Source organism: Hylobates moloch, unplaced genomic scaffold (genome assembly GCF_009828535.3).
Source record: "Hylobates moloch isolate HMO894 unplaced genomic scaffold, HMol_V3 SCAFFOLD_5, whole genome shotgun sequence".
Classification (NCBI taxonomy): Eukaryota; Metazoa; Chordata; class Mammalia; order Primates; family Hylobatidae; genus Hylobates; species Hylobates moloch.
The window spans coordinates 83890818-83915296 of NW_026652280.1; the positions used below are offsets into that span (position 1 = coordinate 83890818).

Sequence of the window (24479 nt, forward strand, 5' to 3'; positions counted from 1 at the left end):
ATGGATTTTTCTGGAACTCTAACAATAACTACCCACTCACCGCCCAAGACATGAAAAAAAAAAGCAGAAGACCCTTCAAAAAGTGCTTGCAAATCACAAGATGGGGCACTTTATCTTGTCCCCCCCCCGCTACCCCCGCCAAAGCCTACAGCACTGGCAGGTGCAAGTCACCAGCAGAGAAGGAAAAAAGCCACTTGGCGGTTTTAATTTTAGCTGCTCTGTGCCTGACAGGCAGGATTAGTTGGCTTGACCTTTAGTGTTGATGCCTCCCCAGGCCCAGGGCCTTAGTCAGGTGGCAGCTTCCAGGCACAAATCACCACTGGAGCTCATCAAACGTGGAGGTCTAAGCCCCAGGAAAAGGCCTTCAAAGGACAGAGACTAGAAAGATGAGCGGTGAACAAGGAGAGGCAAAACTGGTTCTCAGCGATGATAACTAGTCACCAAAGGGGAGACTGTGGAGCCACCCACACACTGAGCTCCCACCACCAAAGCCACATACAGGAGGCAGGTGGTGGGCTTCCCTAATTAACCACCCACAGTCTCACCCCCGGACCAGGTGCTGAACGAAAGTTAAGGCAACTTTGGTGCTGCTGCTGCTGCTGGTAGAGGAAGTTTATGTGAAAAGAAAAACCGGGCAGAGCAGGCATTAAAAAGAAAATAAAGAAGCAGACCCAGAAAACCACACTGCTCTTTTATTCAATGGAACATCCCCGCTTTAGTGCAGTGTTGAATCTAACACTGAAAAAAGCCCAGAGAAATTTCTGCAGATAAACCAGTGAAGAGAACGCGCAGTATACATTATTGTCAACATAATCACTCCATGGAGAGGGAAGTGGGAGAAAAAGGAGACAGAATGAACAAGGGGCTCAAACCCCTAGACACTGCAAAACATTCAGACATTTGGGATTAAAATAAAACATAAAAGGAAGCCTTCCAGGAAGGAGAGGACCAAATGGAATCTGAGGCAGCTCAGGTGACCAAGGAGCACAGGAAGAACTCCAGGCTGGCAGGCGAGCCAGAGGGAGCTCAGGCTGCCCACCCACTGCTGGCAGGAGCGCCAGGAGGGATGGGAATCCCGGAACCCGGAGATGAACCTACCCTCGGCAACTTTACAAGACTCCCTTGACAAGGGTGGCAGAGATTTAAAAAACCCACGCTTTAAACAAACATCTTTGGGGGTGGCTATGGCACCTTGAAAAACCCACAACCAGCTTGACATGAATGGCCAAAGCCCTTGCCCAAAACCATTTGCTCCCCTCTCGTTGGTAAGGGAAGGAGAACTGGAGAGAAGGGAAAGGAATCTAATTGCAGCAGAAGACCGGGGAGAGCATCTCCTTGGACGGAGTCTGAAGAAAGGAAGAGATAAGGAAATAACAAAGGAAAAAGAAAAAAATTAATAAAAATTTCACGATATGGAGCCAGCGTGTTCCGATTCCGTCCACAAAAATAACTCAAGCTGCTTTGCCGAACCATCCTGTCCACCAGGGGCGTTGCTGAGGCTGTCTGCCTGGAAGGGTCACCAATGGGCGCGGAAAGTCCTCACTCTCATGGCTCGGGCCATCGCCGCCGCGGGAAGGGATCCTGGCGGCCCGGTTTGGGGAGAGGCAAAGGGAGTTGGGTGAGGAGAGAAAGAAGACAAAGAAGACACTCGATGCTACGGGGCGCCAGGAGAGCCCAAGCTGGCGCCCCTACTACCACCTGCCCGTTCCCAAGCGAATCCTCAGTCGCTTGGCCCAGCCCAGTGCGTGCACACACACACATGCGTGCACACACAATCACATGCGTGCGTCCCAATGTCTGGCTCCATATGGTGAGGTTCGGCGTGTTTAAACGAGACCAATTCTCTCTATATATAATATGTATTTTCTTAAAAAACAAGTCTAGTTCTGTGGTGGAGGCGGTGGGGGAGCTGGAGGCATCCCGAAGGGCGGCATGCCCGCCACCCCCATGCCCATCATGGTGACAAAGTTAGAAGGGTCCATGGGAGGCGGAGGAGGAGGGGGCGGGGCATACATCATGCCGGCGGAACCAGGCGGTGGAGGCGGCGGAGGGGGAGGGGCCCCAGGCGGCAGAGGCGGCTGGACCCCGGGGGGCAGGGGCACCATAGTGGGGTTGCCTTGCATCTGAGGGGCTCCTGGAGAAGCTGCGGCAGCCGCCTGCTGCTGTTGCCATGGCGGGATGGACCCTGTGCCAGCGCTCGTGGTGGTAGTCGTCGTATCTGGGGTGGTAAAGAAGCCCAAGGTCACACGCGCGGGGGCACACCGCGGCTGTCTGCGGCTGCTGCCTTGGGATGGGGGCGAGGGGCGCCTGCTCCTTGCTTGGCATGCGGTACGGTGGTGGGGGGCGGGCGGGCGGGGCTGGTGATGGGGAGTGGAGGGGTGGGCAGGACTACCCTGGGGTCAGCCTCGAGGTCTCTGGGCTTAACAGAGTAAGCCCTTTGTCACCAATGCCCCTGGAAGGGCTGAGGGGAAGGTACCAGACACAAGAACAGCTCTGATGTCCCTCCGCCCAGCCGCCGCCACCACCGAACGGCACATTCAACCTCAAGGCCACAGCTGCTCTCTCCCCACTGCCCAGTCCCACCTCTGCAGTCTCTCACCCCAATCGCAGCCCTTGCCAGAGCAAGCATGCACCATCCCACTCGACCCATATGCACCAGGCTCAGTCCAGCCAGCCGCTCACTCAGCCTGCGAGGGTCTGGACTTCTGGCCCCCTACCTACAATACAATAGCAGGCTTCCCTCCAGGCCCCCACGAACCTCTCCCCAGACACAACCACACCAAACATCAGCTCTCCTCTTCAAGATGCCCCCCCACCCCCTGGACCAGGAGGCCCTTTCTGTTTATAACCCCAGCAGAGCCCAGGGGCTCATCCCAAGACACCTGCCTGCTTGTGTGAGGCTCTATGGTTCCTGTCAGCCCCACCTCCATCCCACCCACCCCCACAAGCCCAAAATATTCTACTCACTTTGCTGCCATGGCAAGGGGGTACTGGAAGCCATACTGCTGCTGGGCGGAGGGGGTGGCGGAGGCTGCTGCTGCTGTTGTTGCCATGGGGGAAGAGGACCAGAGGGAGGGGGCGGGGGCTGCCCACTGGGAGGCGGCGGCGGCGGCGGCATCATGCCCATAGGTGGTGGCGGCATCATACCTGCGGATAGGTGGAGGCAAAGATGAGGCCTCAGGGAAAGGGCGGGGGGGACTTGGGCCAGAGCCCCCACTCACCCAAGCCTAGGAGAAGACCCACAGCCAGCAGACAGCCATTACCTTTTCCTTGATGCAGGCGATAGACCCCAGAGCCCACAGGCGTACTTCCCAGGTACTGATCTTGATGGAAGGAAAGAGCAGGGACTTAGCAGGACATTGGAACTGGCCAGGGAAGCCACCCCTGTGATAACCTGAGTTGCTATCCTTACTCGAGTTCTGAAAACCATGCCTGTAAAAGGCAGGTCTGTGCTTACCCAACACAGAATCACTCCCTGAACCAGACTGGAGCCTTGCTCCTTCCAGAGCCATAACCCTGGCAAGTCAGGCAGACCCAGCACATTGCCCAGCCACTTGAGAGCTGCTTCTAGCAAACAGCGACCTGACATAACCCCTTGCTTATCCCAAAGCCCCAAGGTTTCTGGTCTGACACTTACTTACCCATTGGAGGAGGGCCATGGTGCCCAGGAGGGTGGGGGCCCTGGTTCATCGGTGGTGGTGGTGGCTGCATCCAAGGGGGTGGGGGTCCATTGGGGTTGTGCTGCATGGGATGTCCACCATGCCCACCTGTCAGGCTGGGTAATGGGTGTGGGAAGCTGTGGGGGCCACCTCCGGGCCCACCAGGACCACCTCCGTGCATGCCATGGTAGGGCCGACTCTCTGAAGGGCCAGAATTCATCCAGGGTGGGCGGCTCTGGGTGGTAGACATGAGAGACTACGTGAGAGCATTTCCTGCCAACGTCCCTGCCTGCGCCCCCTAGTGGCAACATTGTTCTTCCGGTTATGCCGCAGGACCAGAACACAAGAACAAGGTCTTCCCAAAGTGAGAAGTCCCCAAACTGGCCTGAGATCCCGGAAGAACAATGTTGCCATCCACATCCATTATCTGCTCTACCCAAACCACGTGGCCATAGCTCCCAGTCTCTGCAGTAGAGAATGGGGAAGCCAGACCAAGACAGCCAGCCCCCAGGCTCACCGGTGGAGGTGGGTTGTTGGCGGGAGCAGCAGGACGAGGTGCGCTGGCCAAGGGTGTGGTGGCAGGCCCAGAGGTGGAGCCCACAGATGCTGGGACAGGTGCTTCACCCAGTTCAGCCATGAGGGACAAATATTCTTTATCCATCCGTGCTTTATCCTGAGCTGACTGGGGATCACCAGGCCTGAAGTGGGGTGGGGGACACAGAGAAAGGGGAAAAACTTGTTAAGAAGGAAGCTTTTATCCTGAAGAACCAACATACAGAAAGTTTTGAAGAATTCAATCACCAGATCATCACATATCTTTCTAACCCCTTACTGGGCATGGATCTCAATAGTCTCATCAGATCTTCAGTTTCGTGCCCAGTTCTGCATCTGGGATCACCAGAGCAGAGGGGCCCTGGGCGAAGAGCACAGGAGACCCTGAGCACTGATGAAGCACAGGTTCTCTCAAGTCAATTTCATCAAACTTCATTCCCAGTTTGAGGAAAGGAAAATCTATGCAAGACTGGCACAACTGCCAGAACGAACTTCCTAAACAAAACCTTACATATTCGCCAGCCAGTCAGAAAGTGTTGGTATCTAGTGCTGACTTGCAACTGGTCAGAAATCTGTAGATTGATTAGTCTTCTTGAACCAATTCTTAACAGCAAAAGCAGTGAATTTCCTATTGAGCCCCAGTGAAAACATACCCAAAATGGAAACTTCCAGTTTTCTTGGGCTCAAGACAAACAAACGGGTATCTGTACAGCCTATTTCTAATCATCCTGGGCTTTAAATCACACCATTACAGACCACACTAACAGAAAAGATGTTTCTCTTGGTAAGATTAACAGCAACCAATTAACGTGCCAGAAGAGTTGTCCTGCACATTGCAGGCTACCAGGAAACCACAAGAGCCAGCCCCTCACCTTTGGAATTTACAGTCTGAAGCAATGTGGCCAGCCCCTCCACACTTGGTACACACTGTGGTGTTGGTAATGCTGCGGGTCTCTGAGCTCTGCCAGGGTCTTAAGATCCTATTAAAGGAAAAAACAGGTCAATGCAAGGGAACAATCTCTACTTCCATAGGTTCTTCACGTCTCTACACTCTCTCCTTTAAACTGATCACATACCTGTTGTCGTCTTCCCGAAGGGTCCCATTCAAGCGAGCCAACTCCCGAAGCTGCATCTTCCGTAGATCATTCTGGTCCTCTGGGGTCTCAATACCCTGCTTCAGGATGTTTCTTATCTATGAAGACGCAACGGACAGTTAAGTGCTTAGGGCCTCCACCTAGGTTTCTGCCAAGAGGCGTCCTTTCTAGGCTCACCGCTCACCTGTTCCACTGCCTTTTTGACGTTCTCCATTGTATTGGCAGTGACCAGGGCATGAAGTGGCTCATCTTCTCCTGGCAACATCTGGCCATCTTTGCGCCCAACCTTCCCTTCTTTCACAGACCCTTTCCCCCGGATCATAATCTTGGCATTGCACTCCTTCTCTATGTTCTTCAGGGTGTTCCCTCTAGAGACAGGCAGAAATAACTGAGTTTATACCTGACAAGTTCACGCTCAAGAGGGAACAGAGGCTGGACCAATTTGGCATTGGTGGGAAACCACAAGCACAGAGAATTGGATTTTCCCACTAAGAGCTCCATGAACTCTACATTATGGTCAGCACAGTAAACCTGAGGATTTGACTTCTCTGCGCTAGTGGGGAAGTTAAGACACCTTCTCACAGAAAGGCATTAATTCAGCCAAAATGAATGTCCTACCAAAAAGGGGAAAAGTAAGCCAACAGTACCCAATTAGGTACAAAACAGACACATCTCACAGGCTTTAAAGGAATTCCATATCCTACAGACCAGCAGTTACTCACCTGGGCCCGATGAGCAGCCCCACAAAGTTGATTTCTGGGTACTCATCTTGTGGAATCATGACTTTATCACTCACACGTGTTGCTGGAGGTCTAAGAAACAAAAGCCTGTGTCACTGCACATTTCTGGAGGATGACACAGCCAGCAGCTTTTCTAAAACTAAATATTGGTACCAAGTGCTAATTATGGTGACTTGAGGCAAGAGGTGAGCAGTACCAATGTTGTCCCATCCCAGCAGGTCACCCATGATCTCCATGTGTCCTCATCCCAGATGACCGAGCCCCTCCGCTTACTTGTAATCTGCAGGTGGCTTGAAATCCGGATTGAGAGCAACCATCTCTGTGATGAGGTTGTGCCGCTCCTCTTCCAGCTTTTTGCGGGTGCGGAACTCTCGGGTGTTAAGCCGCTTCCCCTCGCTATTGTAGATGGGCTCAGGGGAAGGGGACCTGTGGGAAACAGACTCCCGTTTACTATTCTGCCCCGACTTCTCTCATTCCCACGCGGACTATAACAAGTCTTTCCCAGCCCCTCTGCCTCTCAGACCCTAATACAACACTCTTCGGAGGAACCGACCATAACGTGTGCTACTCAAGATCGTGTGGAATGGGGAGATGGAAGCTGGCTTAACGTTAGGGGTCTGGGGTGTGTGTGAGAAAGGAAAAAAATAAAAGATTTTGCATCTAGAAGTGATGAGAGGAAAAAATGTCTATCCTTTGGGGAAAATCTTTGGACTGTAAGTGGCAAGGACAGTATCATCCCCTGGAGTCTTCTTGCCAAATACGGATTTTCTTCCATTTGAAAAAAAATTACATATCCCAACTTTATGAACCACAGAAACCCCAAGTTTAGGCAAAAGGTTAACTCTTGGAGAGCTCATGCCCTATGAGGAAAAGCTTCTGTACCCCTAACACATAGTACGTATGAGCTCTTTAACCCAATGCAACTGGGACTGAAGGCTACTGCAGCTACTTGGCCCCCACAATGGAGAGAGATGGTTCAAGGCTTCGTCTTTGCTTTTCCTTCAATGGCCTGGCTGGCTGTGTCCAAGGCCCAGGAGACAACCTGTTTTCTGGCTGTTCGAGGTTGGGGAGTCTGGGTAGAGAAAAACGTTAAAGTGCTAAAGCAGCTTCTGCAAGAGGCTGCAAATGCAGATTTGGTCATACTTGTCTAGGGTCTGAACCTGCAAACAGCAAGGGGAAAACCTATGATTCTCCACCAGAGTTTACAAGTCCAGAAAGCAGATTTTCTCTCTCTCATTTTTTTAAGGAGTAAAATGCTGTTGCTACAAGTAAAAAAATATAACGATAAAATGGTCAGTTTACCACAGCTGGATTTTGCGGTAATAAAAAAGAGAGGTTACACTCCTAGAATTTTGAGTTAAGATTACAAAAAGGACCATAGCTTGATATTCTGAATGAAAATTTAGTAGCAGCTGCAAGAAGGGAAGAGACCGTGTGGATCAGGTTATTAAAAAAACATACTGAAAGTAGTCAAGACTCCTATACCCTTGGTTTAGTTGAGAGAACCTTGCCTAGTTGGAGAGCAAGGACTGAACTCGGCTGCTCCCACTGTCTTCAGCCTAAAGGGAACCATGTCACACCACGTTACACACACGATGGAATAAAAGGTCAGGTTTGTTCATGGCTAATGACGGCTAAATGACACCTCCGTTTCTAGCATTTGTATAAACTGTTAGCATAATCCATTAAGAGTGAACAAACGCAAACATACCCCAGCTCATTAGACTACCATCTTATACATTTAAGTCTACAAGAAAAGTTTTAAACATGTTTTTACTGTGCAAGTTAAGCAGCATCGAAATAACAATAAAGTGGCTTAATTGATATAACACCTTTTTAAGAAATTATCTTAATTAAGAAAACCCATGCATTTCCCTCCAACCTGGGCTCAAAAGCAAAACCAATCAGGCATTAGGGCCTCTTTCAAAACTGAATACAAGGGAGGAAAAACCCTGCTCTGGTTTTATTTCTAACATGCTTGACATTTACTAATTCCCACCCCACAGCTGTCTAGAATTAAGCATTCTTGGCTAGTTACAAAAACAAGTCTTACCAGCACCCAATTGGCCATATGAAGGCCTCACAACAGTTTAACCTCTTCCCAAATTGCAGAAGTGAAAGGCAAAAGCTAGTGTTCTAGAGGTTAGACTGGCCCGACTTCTTCACCTCCAATAGGCATCGGCTAGATCAACTAAATTCTAATCCCAGTTATCCAGGAAGCAAAGAAGGTTAAAAATTCAACCTTTGGAGGAATTGACTGGTGACCTGTAGACATATTATTAAAGGGAAAAAGGCCAAAAAGGCACTAAACAGTTGTGGTCTATGACCTACAATGTAAATTAAAAAAAAAAAAAAAAAATCTTCAAAAAGAAACGAAACAACACAACCCTACAATCAGAATCTATCTGTAGGTAAAATATAGCAAATGTAGTAAGTCAAATTAAAGAGTCAATATGGAGAAACAAGGAAGTTAATGTTTCCTGGCAAAGGGCGGAAGAAAGATGCATGAGTGAGTGACTTCTAAAGCCATTACATCATCTTCCTGATTTAATAAGCTATTAACTGGGTAACAAAAACCAAAAACACTACTTTTTAAAGCAAAGTCTTTTCAACTATGCTGTATGCGCTAAGAGAAAATTCAGTGAGAGGGAGAGACTTACTGCCCTTCTAATTAAATGACCAATTTTAGCTGTTCAATCAGCTAATAAAATTCCAGTTTAAAAAGTTCATCTCCCCCACACAATTTATTTTTCTGAGGTGAGAGAAACTGCAAACTGAAATGACATGACCACAGCTGTTTGAGGCCCACGCTCCCTTTAAGGAAAAAAAAAAAAGTAACTTAGGATTGGCTGCATGCCTTCCCCAAATAGGTGAGACTATTCTGGCCCCTCCCAACACCCCCAAGGCAATGGCCAAGGCTGAAATTTAACTGGCAGTGAAGTTGGTTAGAAATCTCATCTGATTTTGAAACCATCTCAAAACCATGAGCAGGAAGACTGCAGCAATGAGCTGACCAGAGCTCCTGGCTTGCTCAAGTTCAGTGATGCTCAAAAATATTTTTAGTCCCTGCACCGTATACCTGTGAGAAACTCTATGCCCTGGATTTCGGCCAAAGCAGGTACTGAAAAGGCAGGTTAACAGGGCCACCTCACTGACCCTAAGGGTGGGTAAATCAGGTTAAGATCTACATGCTTACCAATTGGAAACCAGTTGTCCATTTTCCTGTAACTTTTTATTCTCCCAACATTTTTAAGTTTTATTCCAATTTTCTAACTGTTGACTGACCATACATATTTCTAATTAAACCTTAATCCCCAGAGTGGTCAGGGTACAGTCGTCATACTAGGATTTTATTGAACTGACACAATATGTTGCCACCAGTAAAATGTATTGAGAAAAAGGTAAAAGCGTTACTGTCAGCTGGTTAAAACTGTTTCCCAACCTGTCCTCAGGGTTAGGGGGGATGCCCAGGTCTCCTGTGCGCAGTTTACGAGTCAGGTCTTCTATCTGCAGTTGCACTGGAAGAAACCAGGTTAGGAAAGAAAAAAAAGGATGGAAAAAAGACAATGTTACCAATAAACATCTCAAATCTCAACAACAAGCATGAAGAACTCGGAGACTTTGAAAGGGACGACTGATCAGTGAACACATTGAAGCAAAAACCCCCAACCACCTATCGGCAGGAGTCCTTTTACATCTATAGGTTTTTTTCACTTCAAAATGGTTATCACTTAAGGAAGCAAACAGTTTGTTGGAAGAGGGGTTAGCAATAAAGACTGTTCACTAAGGCTAACATTCAAGCAATTATTAGGAGGTGTTTCACCTCTTCCTCCCCACCAAGGCTTGCTTACAATTGGTACCGAGAACCATAAACCATGTTATATCACCAATACCCGATTCCCATCAAATTACTCAAGGGCAAGAATTGAGTTTTTTCTTCATTAAATATTAAACATAGCCCAAAATGAGACCCAATTAACATGGGACAAGGAAAAATACCAATTGAGCAAAATCATTTTCATTAATACCACATTTAAAATTCCTTAAATAAGACATTTAATAACAAAATTCAACATCTTACAGAAATTTGTACATACTCTTTCTGTACAACCAGACCTGTACTAGTAAGGGTCTCCCAATACCTGCAGCTTTTATTCAATTATATGAAATACTTATTCAAATATTAAATGACAAACCACATATCTTAATAAACCAGTAACCATAAAGTTCTAAGAATTTGTTTTCAGGCTCACTATTCATATGGGGAGCAGGCGTGTAGAAGAATGGAATGTGTGTTCAAGGACAATGTACTTGGCCCTCGGGCCTTGACCAATGAGGCTGTGCATGAAAAAGAGAGATGAAGGGTTTCACAAAAGTTGCCAGTGACTCCAGGGAAATGTTACACGGCTGATTTTCCAAGATAATGGGAAATGCAGAGCCAGAGCAGCTTTCTTCAACATGCGGAATAACCACCTGTTCCTTACCTTCGCAGCATCTGAGAATTTTGAGCAGGCATCTCCAATAAGGGCAAATGTTACTAGGTTGGGTTAAAACTGAGCTGGCTCCAAGACAGGATTAATGCGTGTCTAACCAAAGATTCCTTCTAACTTTAAATACATCCACAGGGCTATACCACACCCACACCTGAAACCCTGAAGAAATGAAAACCCATTATTATCGAAAGAAGATACTGGCCGGTCGCAGTGGCTCACACCTGTAATCCCAGTACTTTGGGAGGCCAAGGTGGGCAGATCATGAGGACAAGAGATCGAGACCATCCTGGCCAACATGGTGAAACCCCGTCTCTACTAAAAATACAAAAAAATTTAGCTGGGCGGCCGGGCACGGTGGCTCACGCCTATAATCCCAGCACTTTGGGAGGCCAAGGCAGGCGGATCACAAGGTCAGGAGATTGAGACCATCCTGGCGAACACTGTGAAACCCCGTCTCTACCAAAAATACAAAAAAAATTAGCCGGGTGTGGTGGCAGGCGCCTGTAGTCCCAGCTACTCCAGAGGCTGAGGCAGGAGAATGGCGTGAACCCAGGGGGCGGAGCTTGCAGTGAGTGGAGGTCGCACCACTGCACTGCAGCCTGTACGACAGAGCGAGACTCTGTCTCCAAAAAAAAAAAAAAAAAATTATCTGGGCATGGTGGCGTGCGCCTGTAGTCCCAGCTACTTGGGAGGTTGAGGCAGGAGAATCACTTGAACCCAGGAGACGCAGGTTGCAGTGAGCTGAGATTGCACCACTACACTCCAGCCTGACGACATAGCAAGACTCTGTCTCTCAAAAAAAAAAAAAAGATATTGAGGGCATCCTGGACAAAGCACTATGTACCGTGCGAGATAGAAAATTAGTAAGACACATGGTTCCCCAAGCTCCTTTATGCCTAGAAAATTCTGACTTTGCAGTTGAGTATTAAGCTTCAACAACTCGAAGTGAAAGTCACCTTCACTGAGGGGAGAAGGTGAGTCTTACTATGGAAATGTGGGGCCTGATCTAAATAAAAAGGGTCATTCTCTTCTGTGGAGAACTACACCTGTCTTTTGATTCTATCTATTTTGATTATAGCTATAAATAGCCCTTAGGGCCCAGTGAACTAACTAGCCCTCCACAGAAAGAGAAAGAGAGAGATGTAAAGAATTTGTGCTCTTCCCATCTCCTAAACATGCTTGTGTTCTTGGGATATCACTCCACTAGGGGCATTTCACAAGGCTGTAAAGACCCAGACTGGTCTAATATGACACACAAGGGAATGGGTGGGAGTAGACAGGAACAGTAGGGGAAAGAACAAGTATTAGTAGTACTGTGAAAGGAGACAGACAATTCCAACGCCTCAAAATTCTCAGCAGTCTAAAAAACAGGAAATTAAGACCCTCAAGAGTAGTAACATGCTGGCCTTGAAGCTTTTTGGTTGTGAAGGCCACAGCCTCGTAGGCTTAGGAGGTCTTTGCCCGAATTTCCTCCAAAGGGGATGTTTATGTGGTTAGTAGAAAATGTTTATCAAGCGAAGTTTTTTGAGACAGCTGCACAGGTATATAAAGATAAAACTTGCATTAAAAACTTTTTTTTTCAAAAAAGCAATTTTGAGGTTAATTTCAATTCCACTGTGGATAGTCATTCTTAATTCTCAAAACCTCCCAGCAGATAAAACATTTTTATCCTAGCACTTCATTCCATATCCATGCAATATCCCTTTCCCAGCAGAGTTCTTTAAGAGTAAATACAAGAGCCTTCATTTTAAGACAGCTCTCCATAGACCAAACCAGAAAAGATGTTGAAGGGAAGGTTAAATTCTTAAATTCAAGAAAATAAAAAGGGGTAAATTGTAAACACACTTTCAGAACCACTTTTTGTCAGTTTTTTTTTTCTTTCAGAAAGTACCTATAAAAAGTAAAAGACCACATTTTAGGGGGAGAAATATGAAATTATGGTGAAAGGCCATGCTGTGAAAAGTACTTGGTTTACAGTACCTGCAGTGTTCTCCACTGGGGCCTGTCCAGAGAGGCAGATGACACTCACCTCATCAACTGGCAATGAACAGCAGCTGTAAAGAGTGGCTGCTGGACTGGGGACTGTTCTTACTCCTAAGTGAAACTCTACCTTCCTGATACTCATGGAGAACACTGCAGTCATGAACAGACCAAAACAAGGAGCTACAAATGCAGAACTCACTGGGCAAAAACTGACAGATGATACCAAAGTCGTGAAAGTATCTCATCTCAAAAAAGATTAACTACAATCTCAAACTTTCAAGAAATCCAGATCTTGCTCAGAATAAATCGTAACAATCTCAAAATGCATTTGGATGCAGAACGTATATTTACCTATATAAGCTCTTTCTTGTTCTCGAGTAAGTCCAGGGGGAATAACTGTAGGCATTCCCGGAATCACTGTCTTCTGTTCCATTGTGTCTTGGTTCCAGCGGCTCCTCTTCCGCTTCTTACTTGGGAAGTCTAAAGGCAGAGACAAAGTCCATCAGATGTAAATATAAATAGTTATCAACAGACAGCTAAGGGTATTTAAGATACTACACAGAAACTCAGCAGACTGTGAAACTGAGAGCTTAACCTAAAACTTAAACAGTAAAAAAACAGAAAACAAACCTCAGAGATCAGAGATTTAAAGCTTATGGCCACTATAAGGGTATGTGGTCCTTGGTCAGGCAAGTTAACATTTCACCTTCTTTTGTCTAGAAAAACTGTCAAATATATAAACATGGTAATCTTAATGCATACGACTGCAGAGAGTGTTAGATATATACTACATCAACCATGAGTGCTCTGAAATCCCCAGAGGAGACACGAATACACTGAAGAATCATAGGTTTGTAAAGCAGTCCTGATGGGACTGGGGGCTCCACCCACCTCCACTCCCCTCACCAGTCACTTTTGTACGAGAGGCCGGACCACAGCTAAACCTACTTACACCCTACCAAGCGGGAAAAGCCCAATTCTTCAACAAGATCACCTTAGTCTTCATAAGTTTAGCCAAGATCAGCATTCAATTTTCCTGGCCAGTTGGACACTGAGGATCTGAACTCTTAAAAGGATCTATCAAAAATTCAACAAACAACAACCTATACAATAGTAGCCAAGTTCTCCTTCCCCCACGCATAGGCAGAAACTCCCTACATTTACCACAAAAGAGTCCCTCTATTTCCCAAGGGGTACAGGATGAGAGAGAAAAGCTTTTTAAAACAAAGTGACAGGGCAGCCGGTCAGACTGAGATCTAAGCATACTGAACGGAAATTAAAAACAAAACAGAACTAGAGTTCTCTCCCCAAAAGAGACCAAGAAAGATCAGACCCAACCATCATCTGAAGCATGCCAACCTCTCCCGGATGAAAACCCTGCCTTGCTGTGGAAGCAGAGGAGCTATCCTTGGTACGGTTCCCATTCTGGTTCCTCAAAACCAGAAGGGAGTCGATGCACGTCATCAGGTGAGGCTTTCAGGCCCTGCTGGCATTCACAGCCAGCACCCCGTCCAGCGCTGAACACCCGCCACCCCTCTTCCCGACACCAGCGGACTGGAGGGCAATAGGGGACCCCCAGTCTATAAAGTTGCGCCGCACAGCCCGGCCACCTCACTGCGTCTGCGCACAGAGCGCCTCCCGCCCGCCCAACCCTCCCCCAACAGCGCGCGTGCGCACTCGAGACCCTAGAACCAGGCCGCGCGCGCCCTGGGGCGCCTCCGCCCGGGCCTCCCCGTGCGCGCGCGCGCGCGCCCCTGCCGCGTGCAGCCGCCGTCGCCGCCGCCGCGCGCCCCTCAGGCGGCCGGGCCCGTCCGCGCGACGCCTCTCGCGCTCTTTCGGCCCGACTCACCTCCTCCGCCGCCGGCCGGGCCCGGCTGCTGGTCCTTACGCGGCGGCTGGGGTGGCGGCGGCTGCGGCGGCGACACGCGCTGGTAGAGCGGCGGCGGAGGGGGCGGCTGCGGCGGCGGGTACGAGGCGCCGGGGGACGGTGGCGGTGGAGGCGGCGGCGGCTGCTGGGGAGGCGGAGGGGGCGGCGGCGGAGGCGGCGGAGGCAGCGCCGCGAAGGGGAAGGCCGCGGTCAGGGCCCCCATCGAGCCCACGGGCGGGGGCGGCGGCGGCCCGGGAGCCAGCAGCCCCGCCCCAGGCCCGGGTGCAGGCGGAGGGCCCGGCTCGAAGCCCCCTTTGGGCCCGGGAAGCGGGGGGAGCCCGGGGGGGCCCAGCTTACCCAACGGCGTGGCGTTCGCTCCGGTCGCCATGGCGCCCCCGGGGACAGGCACCGGCACCTGCTTTTCCTCTGCGGCGGCTTCTCCTTCGCAAGCCTCCCGGGGGGAGGGGACCCGACTGCGCTGCCGGAGCGCGCGGAGCCCGTCCTCTCACGCGGCGGGCGGCGGCGGCGCGAGACGCACAAAGAGGGAGGAGAGAGGGCGCCGCGGGGGCGGGCCGGGGGCGGTGGGGCCGGGGCCTGGATTGGGCCGGGCCGAGGCGAAGGGTCGAAATCGGCGGCCTCCGATTGGCGGAGCCTCAGTCCTTCTTGATGCGCGCTGGGATTGGCCGAACCGTTAGGCCAGGCGAGGAAATGGCGGCGGAGTCCGGTGGGCTGGGAGGTGTCGCAGCGCGCACTTCATTTGTTACTGCGTGAACTGAGCTCGGAGTCCAGAAAGGAGGGGATGGGGTGGGGCGAACTCTGTGACGGAGCGGCGACGAGCTCTCTCATTGGCTGCGGTGGTGGAGTCAATCAATCTCGCCTGCGTTGTAGTGTCGCGGGATTGGCTGTCGCTGGTTCCAGCCTTTTTCTACTCCCCTCCCCCAGGGGGCAGTTTCTCCGGGATTAAGCGAGAAGTCGCGGCGGAAAAGGCCCAGCCGGAACGAGATTTATGGCGGGGGAATCCTGGAGCAGAAAGTGCGCATGCGTAGATGGAGCAAAACCGCCTCCACCCGTCTCCCTTCACCATCGACCCTCGGGTCCAGCAAGGAAGCCGTAAGTGACGTCAACCTTTGTTCCCATGGTAACGCGGAACCTTGGGGCGGGAGCAGGGGAGGGGCTGGCGCGCGCCGGAAAACCGGCCCAGTTGACGCCTCAGGTAAAAAGAGACTTCCTGTTTTTTTGAAAAAAAAAAAAAAAAAAAAAATGACCCAAAAAGCTACGGATAGAGAAGACTTATAGAAGGATTTAAAACAGTATTTGAACTGATGCAACAATATATTAGATGAAAGGTAACATAAGGTCAATTTAAAAATTACAAATACACACTTCTATTGGAATCTCAACGGAGTTCAGAGGATTTAATTAAATGATCTTAAAATCGTATAAAACAATAACTACGGCCGGGCGCGGTGGCTCACGCCTGTAATCCCACCACTTTGACAGGCCGAGGCGGGCGGATCACAAGGTCAGAAGGTCGAGACCAGCTTGACCAACATGGTGAAACCCCCGTCTCTACGAAAAGTACAAAAATTAGCTGGGCGTAGTGGTGCACGCCTGCAATCCCAGCTTCCCAGGAGGCTGAGGCAAGAGAATCGCTTGAACCCGAGAGGCGGAGGTTGCAGTGAGCCGAGATCGGGCCACTGCACTTCAGCCTGGGTGACAAAGCGAGACTGTCAAAAAAAAATAACTACTACAGTAGTGGGAAAACTTTACAAGACGGAGCAGGAACTTGCCTTTACAGATGACAAACAGTATATAAAACACAATAGGCCAGTGCCAAGGCACTGGGAGGCCAAGGCGGGTGGGGGGGGGGGGCATCACCTGAGGTCAGGAGTTCGAGACCAACCTGACCAACACGGTGAAACCCCCGTCTCTACTAAAAGTACAAAAATTAGCCGAGCATGGTGGCAGACGCCTATAATCCTAGCTTCTCAGGAGGCTGAGGCAGGAGACATTGCTTGAACCCAGGAGGCGGAGGTGCAGTGAGCTGAGATCGCACCACTGTACTCCAGCCTGGGCAACAGAATGAGACTCCGTCTCAAAAACAAAAAACCACAATAATAAAACAATATGATATTGTTGGTAGGAAAGACACATTAGTGCAACAGAATCCGGAAATACCACAAAGGTGGTATTTTATTTCAATCAGGAAAAGATGATTTAGTTGATGTATGGCGTAGAGTCTTAAATTTAATCAACAAAACATTTAGAATATAATTTAGGAGACTATAAGGGTATTCTAGGGGTTGAGAGACTGCAAAGACAGGAATCTCAAACTATAAAAAGATATACTTGATTACCCCGAAAATTAACACTGTGATAAAAATCAAGAGACAATGATAGATGAGGAAAAAATATTTGCCATACATGATAGAGAGCCAATACCTGTAATATACAAATAAATCTTAAAAACTAATTAGAAAAAAGGCAAAAACAATAGAAAATGAGCAAAAAATAGGAATGGACATGTCTCAGAAGAACAAATCCAAATAGCCAAGAAATATGAAAGGGTGCACAAGTCCTCTGCTGTGGTTTTTTAAAATAAATATAAAAGATGTTGGAACCCCCACAACACTTGAAACCTGGAGAGAGAGGTGACTGTGATCTCAGCCACATATGGTTATAATTTTTTCTGAGATAATAAATTAGACCTTGTTTTTCTTGTTCTGTACAACTATTGGAGAGAATTAAACACTGGGACAAAAACCTGCTGCCTTCTTAATGACCCTTCTTATAGATTATCTTCCCTTTTGTTGTCCTACTTTACTTAGACCAGATGACAGCAAACCCATGACTATTACACCTTCTGTAAAAAATGTTAAATGTATGCCTCCCAAAAAGAAACACTGCTTACAACCAAATTATTATTATTTTAATTTGAGACAGAGTCTCGCTCTGTCGCCCAGGCTGGAGTGCAATGGCACAATCTCGGCTCACTGCAACCTCTGCCTCCCAGGTTCAAGCGATTCTCCCACCTCAGCCTCCTGAGTAGCCAGGATTACAGCCACCTGCCATCATGCCCAGCTAATTGTTATATTTTTGTAGAGATGGAATTTCACCATGTTGGTCAGGCTGGTCTTGAACTCCTGACCTCAGGTGATCTGCCCGCCTCAGCCTCTCAAAGTGCTGGGATTACAGGCGTGGGCCACTGCACTCGGCCTATAACCAAATTACTGTAAGTATGCGCTGACCGTACACTGCCTCTGCCTGTGTAAATGAAACCTTAACTTCTCTACTTCGAAACACCCCATTCATCTGGAGTCAGTGTTTCCAGGTAGTCCACCCTCATGTTTTGTGCTTGAATAAACTATTAGAATTAGATTCTGACCCTTTTGATTACTTTAGGTGGACAGGTTTGAATGTGTCCCCCAAAGCTCAAGTGTTAGAAACTTAATCTCCAGCCAGGTGTGGTGGCTCCAACACTTTGGGAGGCCGAGGTGGGTGGATCACCTGAGGTCAGGAGTTTGAGACCAGCCTAGCCAACATGGTTCTCCTGCCTCAGCCTACCAAGTAGTTGAGATTACAGGTGTCGCCACTATGCCTGGCTAATTTTTTGTATTTTTAATAGAGACAAGGTTTCACCATGTTGGCCAGGCTGGTCTCGAACTCCTAACCTCAGGTGATCCACCCACCTCAGCCTCCCAAACTGCTGGGATTACAGGAGCCACCATGCCCAGCCAGAAATCTCTATTCTTTATAAATTACCCAGACTGGGTGTGGTGGCTAATGCCTGTAATCCCAGCACCTTGAGAGTCTGAGGTGGGAGGATCTCTTGAGCTCAGAAGTTTGTGACCAGGCTGGACAACAGATCAAGACCTCACATCTACTAAAACAATTAAAAATAAAATAAAAAATAAAATGCTGGTCATGGTGGTCCATGTCTGTAGTCCCAGCTACACGAGAGGCTGAAGCAGGAGGATTACTTGAGCCCAGGAGATCAAGGCTGCAATGAGCTATGATCACGCCACTGCAATCCAGCCTGAGCAACAGAGCAGGACCCTGTCTCAAATAAATAAATAAATTACCCAGTCTCAGGGATTCTGTTATAGCAGTACCACCTTAGACTGTGCTGAGTTTGTGTGACTGTTACAGAATCCTTGAGACTAGCTGATTTATTTACCAGTATTTAGACACTGCCTATAAGGGAAATACAAATTAAGGTGATAATGAGGAATCTCAAAATAAATGAAAATAGCAGAACATAAATGTGCTAACACCTACTATCGTTAATCTTTTAGAAAGTATTCTGTTGTCTATTAAAATTGTTCCTGCTTTCAAAAAATAAAAAATAGGCACCTGTACTCACAGCTACTTGTGAAGCTGAGGTGGGAGGATCCCTTGACCCAGGAGGTAGAGGCAGAAGTGAGCTGTGATTGGATGACAGAGTGAGACTCTGTCTCAAACGAAAGAAAACATAAACCCTTTCGATCCAATATCCCGCTCCTGGGAATCTGCCCCCAAACAAGCCATGTGATTATATAATGTTTTCAAAGTCTTCTGCATTTACTGCAGCATTGTTTGTAGTGGTAAAAATGGGCAAACAAAGTGAATTTCCATCAATATATGAATGATTGAATTGGAAAACCCATAGCGTAGAATATTAGGCAGCTTTGAAAAGCTGTTAATTCATACCAACCGACCTAAAGTAACTTCTGTTTTGTGTTAACAAAGAAATATATATGACATGGCCTCGTTTTTGTAACACAAACCCCATACAGATGTGTGCATGTTTGCATATGATTATCTGAGCGTAACAAAGGCTACAGAAGGATACACAGCACATGCCCTCCTATTGCAGAGTGAAATGGGCGGCTGGAAGTTGCCCAATACATCTTAAACATCCAACTTTTTTTTTTTCTTAGGAGATGGAGTCTTGCTCTGTCACCCAGACCAGAGTGCAGTGGCATGATCTTGGCTCACTGCAGCCTCCTCCTCCTGGGTTCAAGCGATTCTCGTGATCAGTTTCCAGAGTAGCTAGGATTACAGGCATGCGCCACCACGCCTGGCTAATTTTTGTATTTTTAGTAGAGACAGGGTTTCACCATGTTGGCCAGGCTGGTCTCAAACTCCTATCTCAAGTGATTCGCCCGCCTCAGCCTCCCAAAGTGATGGGATGACAGGCGTGAGCCACCACACCCAGCCTAAAAATCCAATATTAAAAAAACGCTAGCCGGGCGCGGTGGCTCACGACTGTAATCCCAGCACTTTGGGAGGCTGAGGCGGGCAGATCACGAGGTCAGGAGATCGAGACCATCCTGGCTAACACGGTGAAACCCCGTCTCTACTAAAAATACAAAAAAAAAAAATGAGTCGGGCGTGGTGGCGGGTGCCTGTAGTCCCAGCTACTTGGGAGGCTGAGGCAAGAGAATGGCGTGAACCCAGGAGGCAGAGCTTGCAGTGAGCCGAGATTGCACCACTGCGCTCCAGCCTGGGCGACAGAGCGAGACTCTGTCTCAAAAAAAAAAAAAAAAAAGCTTCATATGTTTAAAAAATGTATTATGTGATTCCATTTATGCAACATTATATAACTGTATAGGCATTGACAAAAGCACCAAGGGCTGGGTGCGGTGGCTCACACTTGTAATCTCAGCACTTTGGGAAGGCAAGGCAGGAGGATTGCTTGAGGCCAGGAGTTCGAGACCAGCCTGGGCAACATAGGGAGACTTTGTCTCTACAGAAACAAAAATAATAATCAGCTGAGCGTGATGTGTGCCTGTAGTTCCAGCTACTTGGGAGGCTGAGGCAGGAGGATTGTTTGACCCCAAAGAGTTTGAGGCTGCAATAAGCTGTGATCACACCACTGCACTGAAGCCTGACAGAGGGAGACCCTGTCTCAAAAAAAAAAAAAAAAAAAAAAAAAAAGCCTGGGCGTGGTAGCTCACGCCTGTAATCCCAGCACTTTGGGAGGCCAAGGCAGGCGGATCAAGAGGTCAGGAGATTGAGACCGTCCTGGCTAACACGGTGAAACCCCATCTCTACTAAAAATACAAAAAAAATTAGCTGGGCGCGGTGGCGGGCGCCTGTAGTCCCAGCTACTTGGGAGGCTGAGGCAGGAGAATGGCATGAACCTGGGAGGTGGAGCTTGCAGTGAACTGAGATCGCGCCACTGCACTCCATCCTGGGTGACAGAGCGAGACAACGTCTCAAAAAAAAAAAAAAAAAAAAAATGCGTTGAGGTGGCGCACGCCTGGAATCCCAACTACTTAGAAGGCTGAAGTGGGAAGGATCACTCAAGGCCAGGAATTCAAGACCAGCCTGGGCAACATGGGTAGACCCTCGTCTCTACAAAAAATAAAAAATTAGTCGGGTGTGGTAATGTGAGCCTGTAGTCTCAGCTACTCATGAGGACTGAGGTGGGAGGATGGCTTAAGCCCCAGAGGCAGGGGTGGCAATGAGTGGAGGTGGCACCACTGCACTCCAGCCTGGGTGACAGAATGAGACCCCATCTCAACAACAAAAAAAGGCTGGGTACAGTAGCTCACACCTGTAATCGCAACACTTTTGGAGGCCAAGGCAGGCAGATCACTCGAGACCAGGAGTTCAAAACCAGCCTGGCCAACATGGCGAAACCCCATCTCTACTGAAAAGACAAAAATTAGCCGGGTGTACTGGTGCACACCTGTAGTCCTAGCTACTCAGGAGGCTGAGGCAGGAGAATCACCTGAACCCAGGAGGCAGAGGTTGCAGTGAGCCGAGATCACACCACTACACTCCAGTCAGGGCAACAGAGCAAGACTCCCATCTCAAAAAAAAAAGAAAAACAGAAAAAGATGCGGCCGGGCACGGTGGCTTACACCTGTAATCCCAGCACTTTGGGAGGCCGAGGCAGGCAGATCACCTGAGGTCAGTAGTTCAAGATCAGCCTGCCCAACGTGGCGAAACCTCATCTCTACTCAAAATACAAAAATTAGCCGGGCAGGCCTGTAATCCCAGCTACTCGGGCGGCTGAGGCAGGAGAATCACTTGAACCCAGGAGGCGGAGGTTGTAGAGAGCGAAGATCACGCCACCGTACGCCAGCCTAGGTGACAGAGTGAGACTCCGTCTCAAAAAAAAAAAAAAAAAATTAAACAATACTTACCTGTGACTCAGCCCTTCCACTCCAAAGTATTTATTTACCCACAAGAAATGATAGAATATATCCAACAAAGACAGGTACAGCAATGTTCACAGCAGCTTTATTTGTAATAGTTCAAAACTGAACATGGTCCAAATGTCCATCAACAGGTGAACAGCTAAACAAACTGGCACATCCAAAGAATGGAATACTACTTGGCAATAAAAAGGAATAAACTATTAATGCATGCAACAGGGATGACTCGCAAATCCTTCTGCTCAGTTAAGCAAGAAGCCAGACAAAACACAAGTACATACTGTGTGATTCTATTTACATACATTCTAGAAAGTGCAGATTAACCTGTAGTGATAGAAAGCAGCACAGTTGTTACTTGGGGATGGGAGGCAAGGAGAAGCAGGAGGGTGGGCTTACCAAGGGCATGGGAGACTTTCCAGAGTGAAGGGGATGGTGGTTATCTTGATTGTGGAAATGGCTTCACGGGTGTACACATATGTCAAAAGTCATCACGTACACATTTTTATATGCAGCTTATTGTATGCCAGTTATGCCTCAATAAAACTGTCTTTCAACAATACACACTAGAAGGCAGCAACTGCAAGGCGGCAATTCCAGAGTTCTGTGCAGGACACTGCAGTGATTCCTCTCCACTTGTTTTCATCATCTAGGGAAGCGTTCTCTTCATTTTTGGCCTAGTCTTTCAAGCGAGTTCTATTTTTTCAGTGATTACTTTTAAATATTTTATTAAAATTTTTTTTTTTTCTTTTTGAGACAGGGTCTCACTCTGTCACCCAGGCTGGAGTGCAGTGGCAAGTTCATAGCTCAATGCAGCCTTGAACTCCTAGGCTCAAGCAATCCTCCCACCTTAGCCTCCAGAGTAGCTGGGACTGCAGGCGAGTGCCACCATGTCCAGCTAATTTTTGTATTTTTTGTAGAGACAGGGTTTCATCATGTTGCCCAGGCTGGTCTACAACTCCTGGGCTCAAGTGATCTGCCTGCCTCAGTTTCCCAAAGTGCTGGGATTACAGACATGAACCACCATGCCCAAACTAAAATTTTATAATATTTGATACATACAAAAGGATGTGTGACACCTTATGTGAGTTAGGAACTGAGTTATAACTTGAATACCCATGAACCTACCACCAAACCTGAGAGCTAAGATATTACCAATACCTTTAAAAATTCCTGGATTCCTTCCTTATCCCATCCCACACTCCTCTCAGGGACCACCATCTCAGATTTTGTGCTTTCCCTTGATTTTTTAATAGGGTTGTATCTTGGGCATGTATTGCTAAACAATAGATGGTTTTATTTTGTTTTTGAGCTTTATAATATGCTATTGTACCGTGCATAAAGTGCTGTTTTAATTTACCTCTAAGATTCATCTGTGTTATTGCATTATGTCTGTTACAGTATTTCTGATCCTCCTGACAGCCCTGCAGTTGGCTTTGGATATGGTAAACCTAAGGAAAGTAAAGCTCAGCAAGGTGGGGTGGCTCACCCAGTCCAAGGGCAGATTGCAGGGACTCCTCTTCACCACATCTTGTCCATTCCCTTACTCGTGAGGGTCTCCTGAGCACTGGCAGTGAGCAGGTGCTGGACATGCCACAGGGAACACGGCAGATCCTCCGCCGTCCCGAAGCACATATCATGGCGCTCCCCTTGACTTTCACCAGGATGATTCCGGGTACGGGCCAGTTACCTGAACATCCTGGGGGGCCCACGTCCCTTCTGCTTGTCCTCAAGAATGACTTAAAGAGTCTGGTCTGACCCCCCCACAGGTTTCTGCCCATGGAGGGCAACTGGACAGCGGCTATCACCACGACAAATGCAGCCACCCCTGACTCATTAATGCTACTTCCAGGAACTTATCTTCTAGAAATGCTTGAATATGTACAGAGGGGCACTGGCCTAAGAATATTTATTGCAGCATTGTTTGTAATATAAAAGTAGTAAAAACATCTCAAATTTCCACCAATAGGGATCTCACTGCAGGTCATTAACGTTTGTTATGGGAAACATACACAATGGAATACCACTAGCTGTAAAAAAAATTTTTTTTTTAAAAGGGAGATCTTTAACGCAAAACTCCAGGATATATATGTATCTTTTCGGGGTGCATGTGATAATTTAATACATTCATATTCTCCAGGATATATATATATTTTTTTTCTTTTTTTTTTTTTTTTGAGACCAGTCTTACACTGTCACCCGGGCTGGAGTGCAGTGGCATGTTCTAGGCTCACTGCAACCTCCGCCTCCCAGGTTCAAGTGATTCTCCTGCCTCAGCCTCCCGAGTAGCTGGGATAACAGGCACCCGCCACCAAGCCCAGCTAATTTTTTGTATTTTTAGTAGAGACGGGGTTTCACCATGTTGGCCAGGCTGGTCTCGAACTCCTGACCTCGTGATTCGCCTGCCTCAGCCTCCCAAAGTGCTGGGATTACAGGTGTGAGCCACCACACCTGGCCCCCCAGGATGTATTTTTAAAGGGCAAGGTCAGTACAGTATGTGGAATATGTTAATACGGATATAAAAAATCGCCAAGAATAAAATATACCAAATTGCTTAAATACGCAAAATACTTCTAGAAGGGTTCATAAGTAACTGGGACCAGGGTGGCTGGGGACAGGGGTAAGAGGGAGACTCTTCATTATATCTCTGCTGTATTTAAAAAAATATATACCATGGGCAAAGGTTACCCACTTAAAAATACATAAATAAAATTTAGAGTGTTAGTCTCTCAGTGCATATTCCCGGTTTCTCGGCCATTCTTTGCTCGTGGCCTGCCTTTGCTGGCAGCAAGCGTTTTATGGGAGGCCCCCACTTTGGCAGTTTACACTCTGCAGTCCAAACCCCCTTTCCAGACTGAATCTGAGGTCCAGGAAGATCTGCCACAAGGAGGCACTCACTGTCTGCTGCTGGCCGCTTGGTAGGTGGAAAGCCAGCCATCCCCAGGG

At 48.0% G+C, this 24479-nt stretch overlaps 2 protein-coding genes across 10 annotated transcripts; one reads left to right on the forward strand and one right to left on the reverse strand.

The window, feature by feature from the left end:
• Window positions 1–674: 674 nt before the first annotated feature.
• SF1 (splicing factor 1) lies at window positions 675–15331 on the reverse strand. Of its 9 annotated transcripts, none has more exons than XM_058438895.1 (14): window positions 14746–15140; window positions 14371–14530; window positions 12873–13001; window positions 9488–9563; window positions 6319–6471; window positions 6028–6117; window positions 5490–5673; window positions 5288–5403; window positions 5084–5191; window positions 4177–4357; window positions 3642–3915; window positions 3264–3323; window positions 2968–3147; window positions 675–2218 (listed from the first exon to the last, which is right to left on the reverse strand). In XM_058438895.1, the coding sequence occupies exons 3-14, from the start codon at window positions 12952–12954 to the stop codon at window positions 1881–1883; spliced, it is 1842 nt and encodes a 613-aa protein (XP_058294878.1). In that variant the 5' UTR covers window positions 12955–13001; window positions 14371–14530; window positions 14746–15140; the 3' UTR covers window positions 675–1880. The 9 variants fall into 9 exon arrangements, with proteins under 9 accessions (XP_058294878.1, XP_058294877.1, XP_032009219.1 ...); XM_058438894.1 differs by having other exon boundaries at window positions 14371–14533; XM_032153328.2 differs by lacking the exon at window positions 14371–14530 and having other exon boundaries at window positions 675–1581; window positions 3264–3318; window positions 14746–15331.
• On the forward strand, window positions 2179–24158 carry LOC131383569 (uncharacterized). The gene is made up of 4 exons (XM_058439707.1): window positions 2179–2328; window positions 14186–14488; window positions 15331–15601; window positions 22935–24158. Exons 1-4 carry the CDS (start codon window positions 2179–2181, stop codon window positions 23084–23086), a joined length of 876 nt encoding a protein of 291 aa, XP_058295690.1. The 3' UTR covers window positions 23087–24158.
• The last annotated feature ends 321 nt before the right edge of the window (window positions 24159–24479 follow it).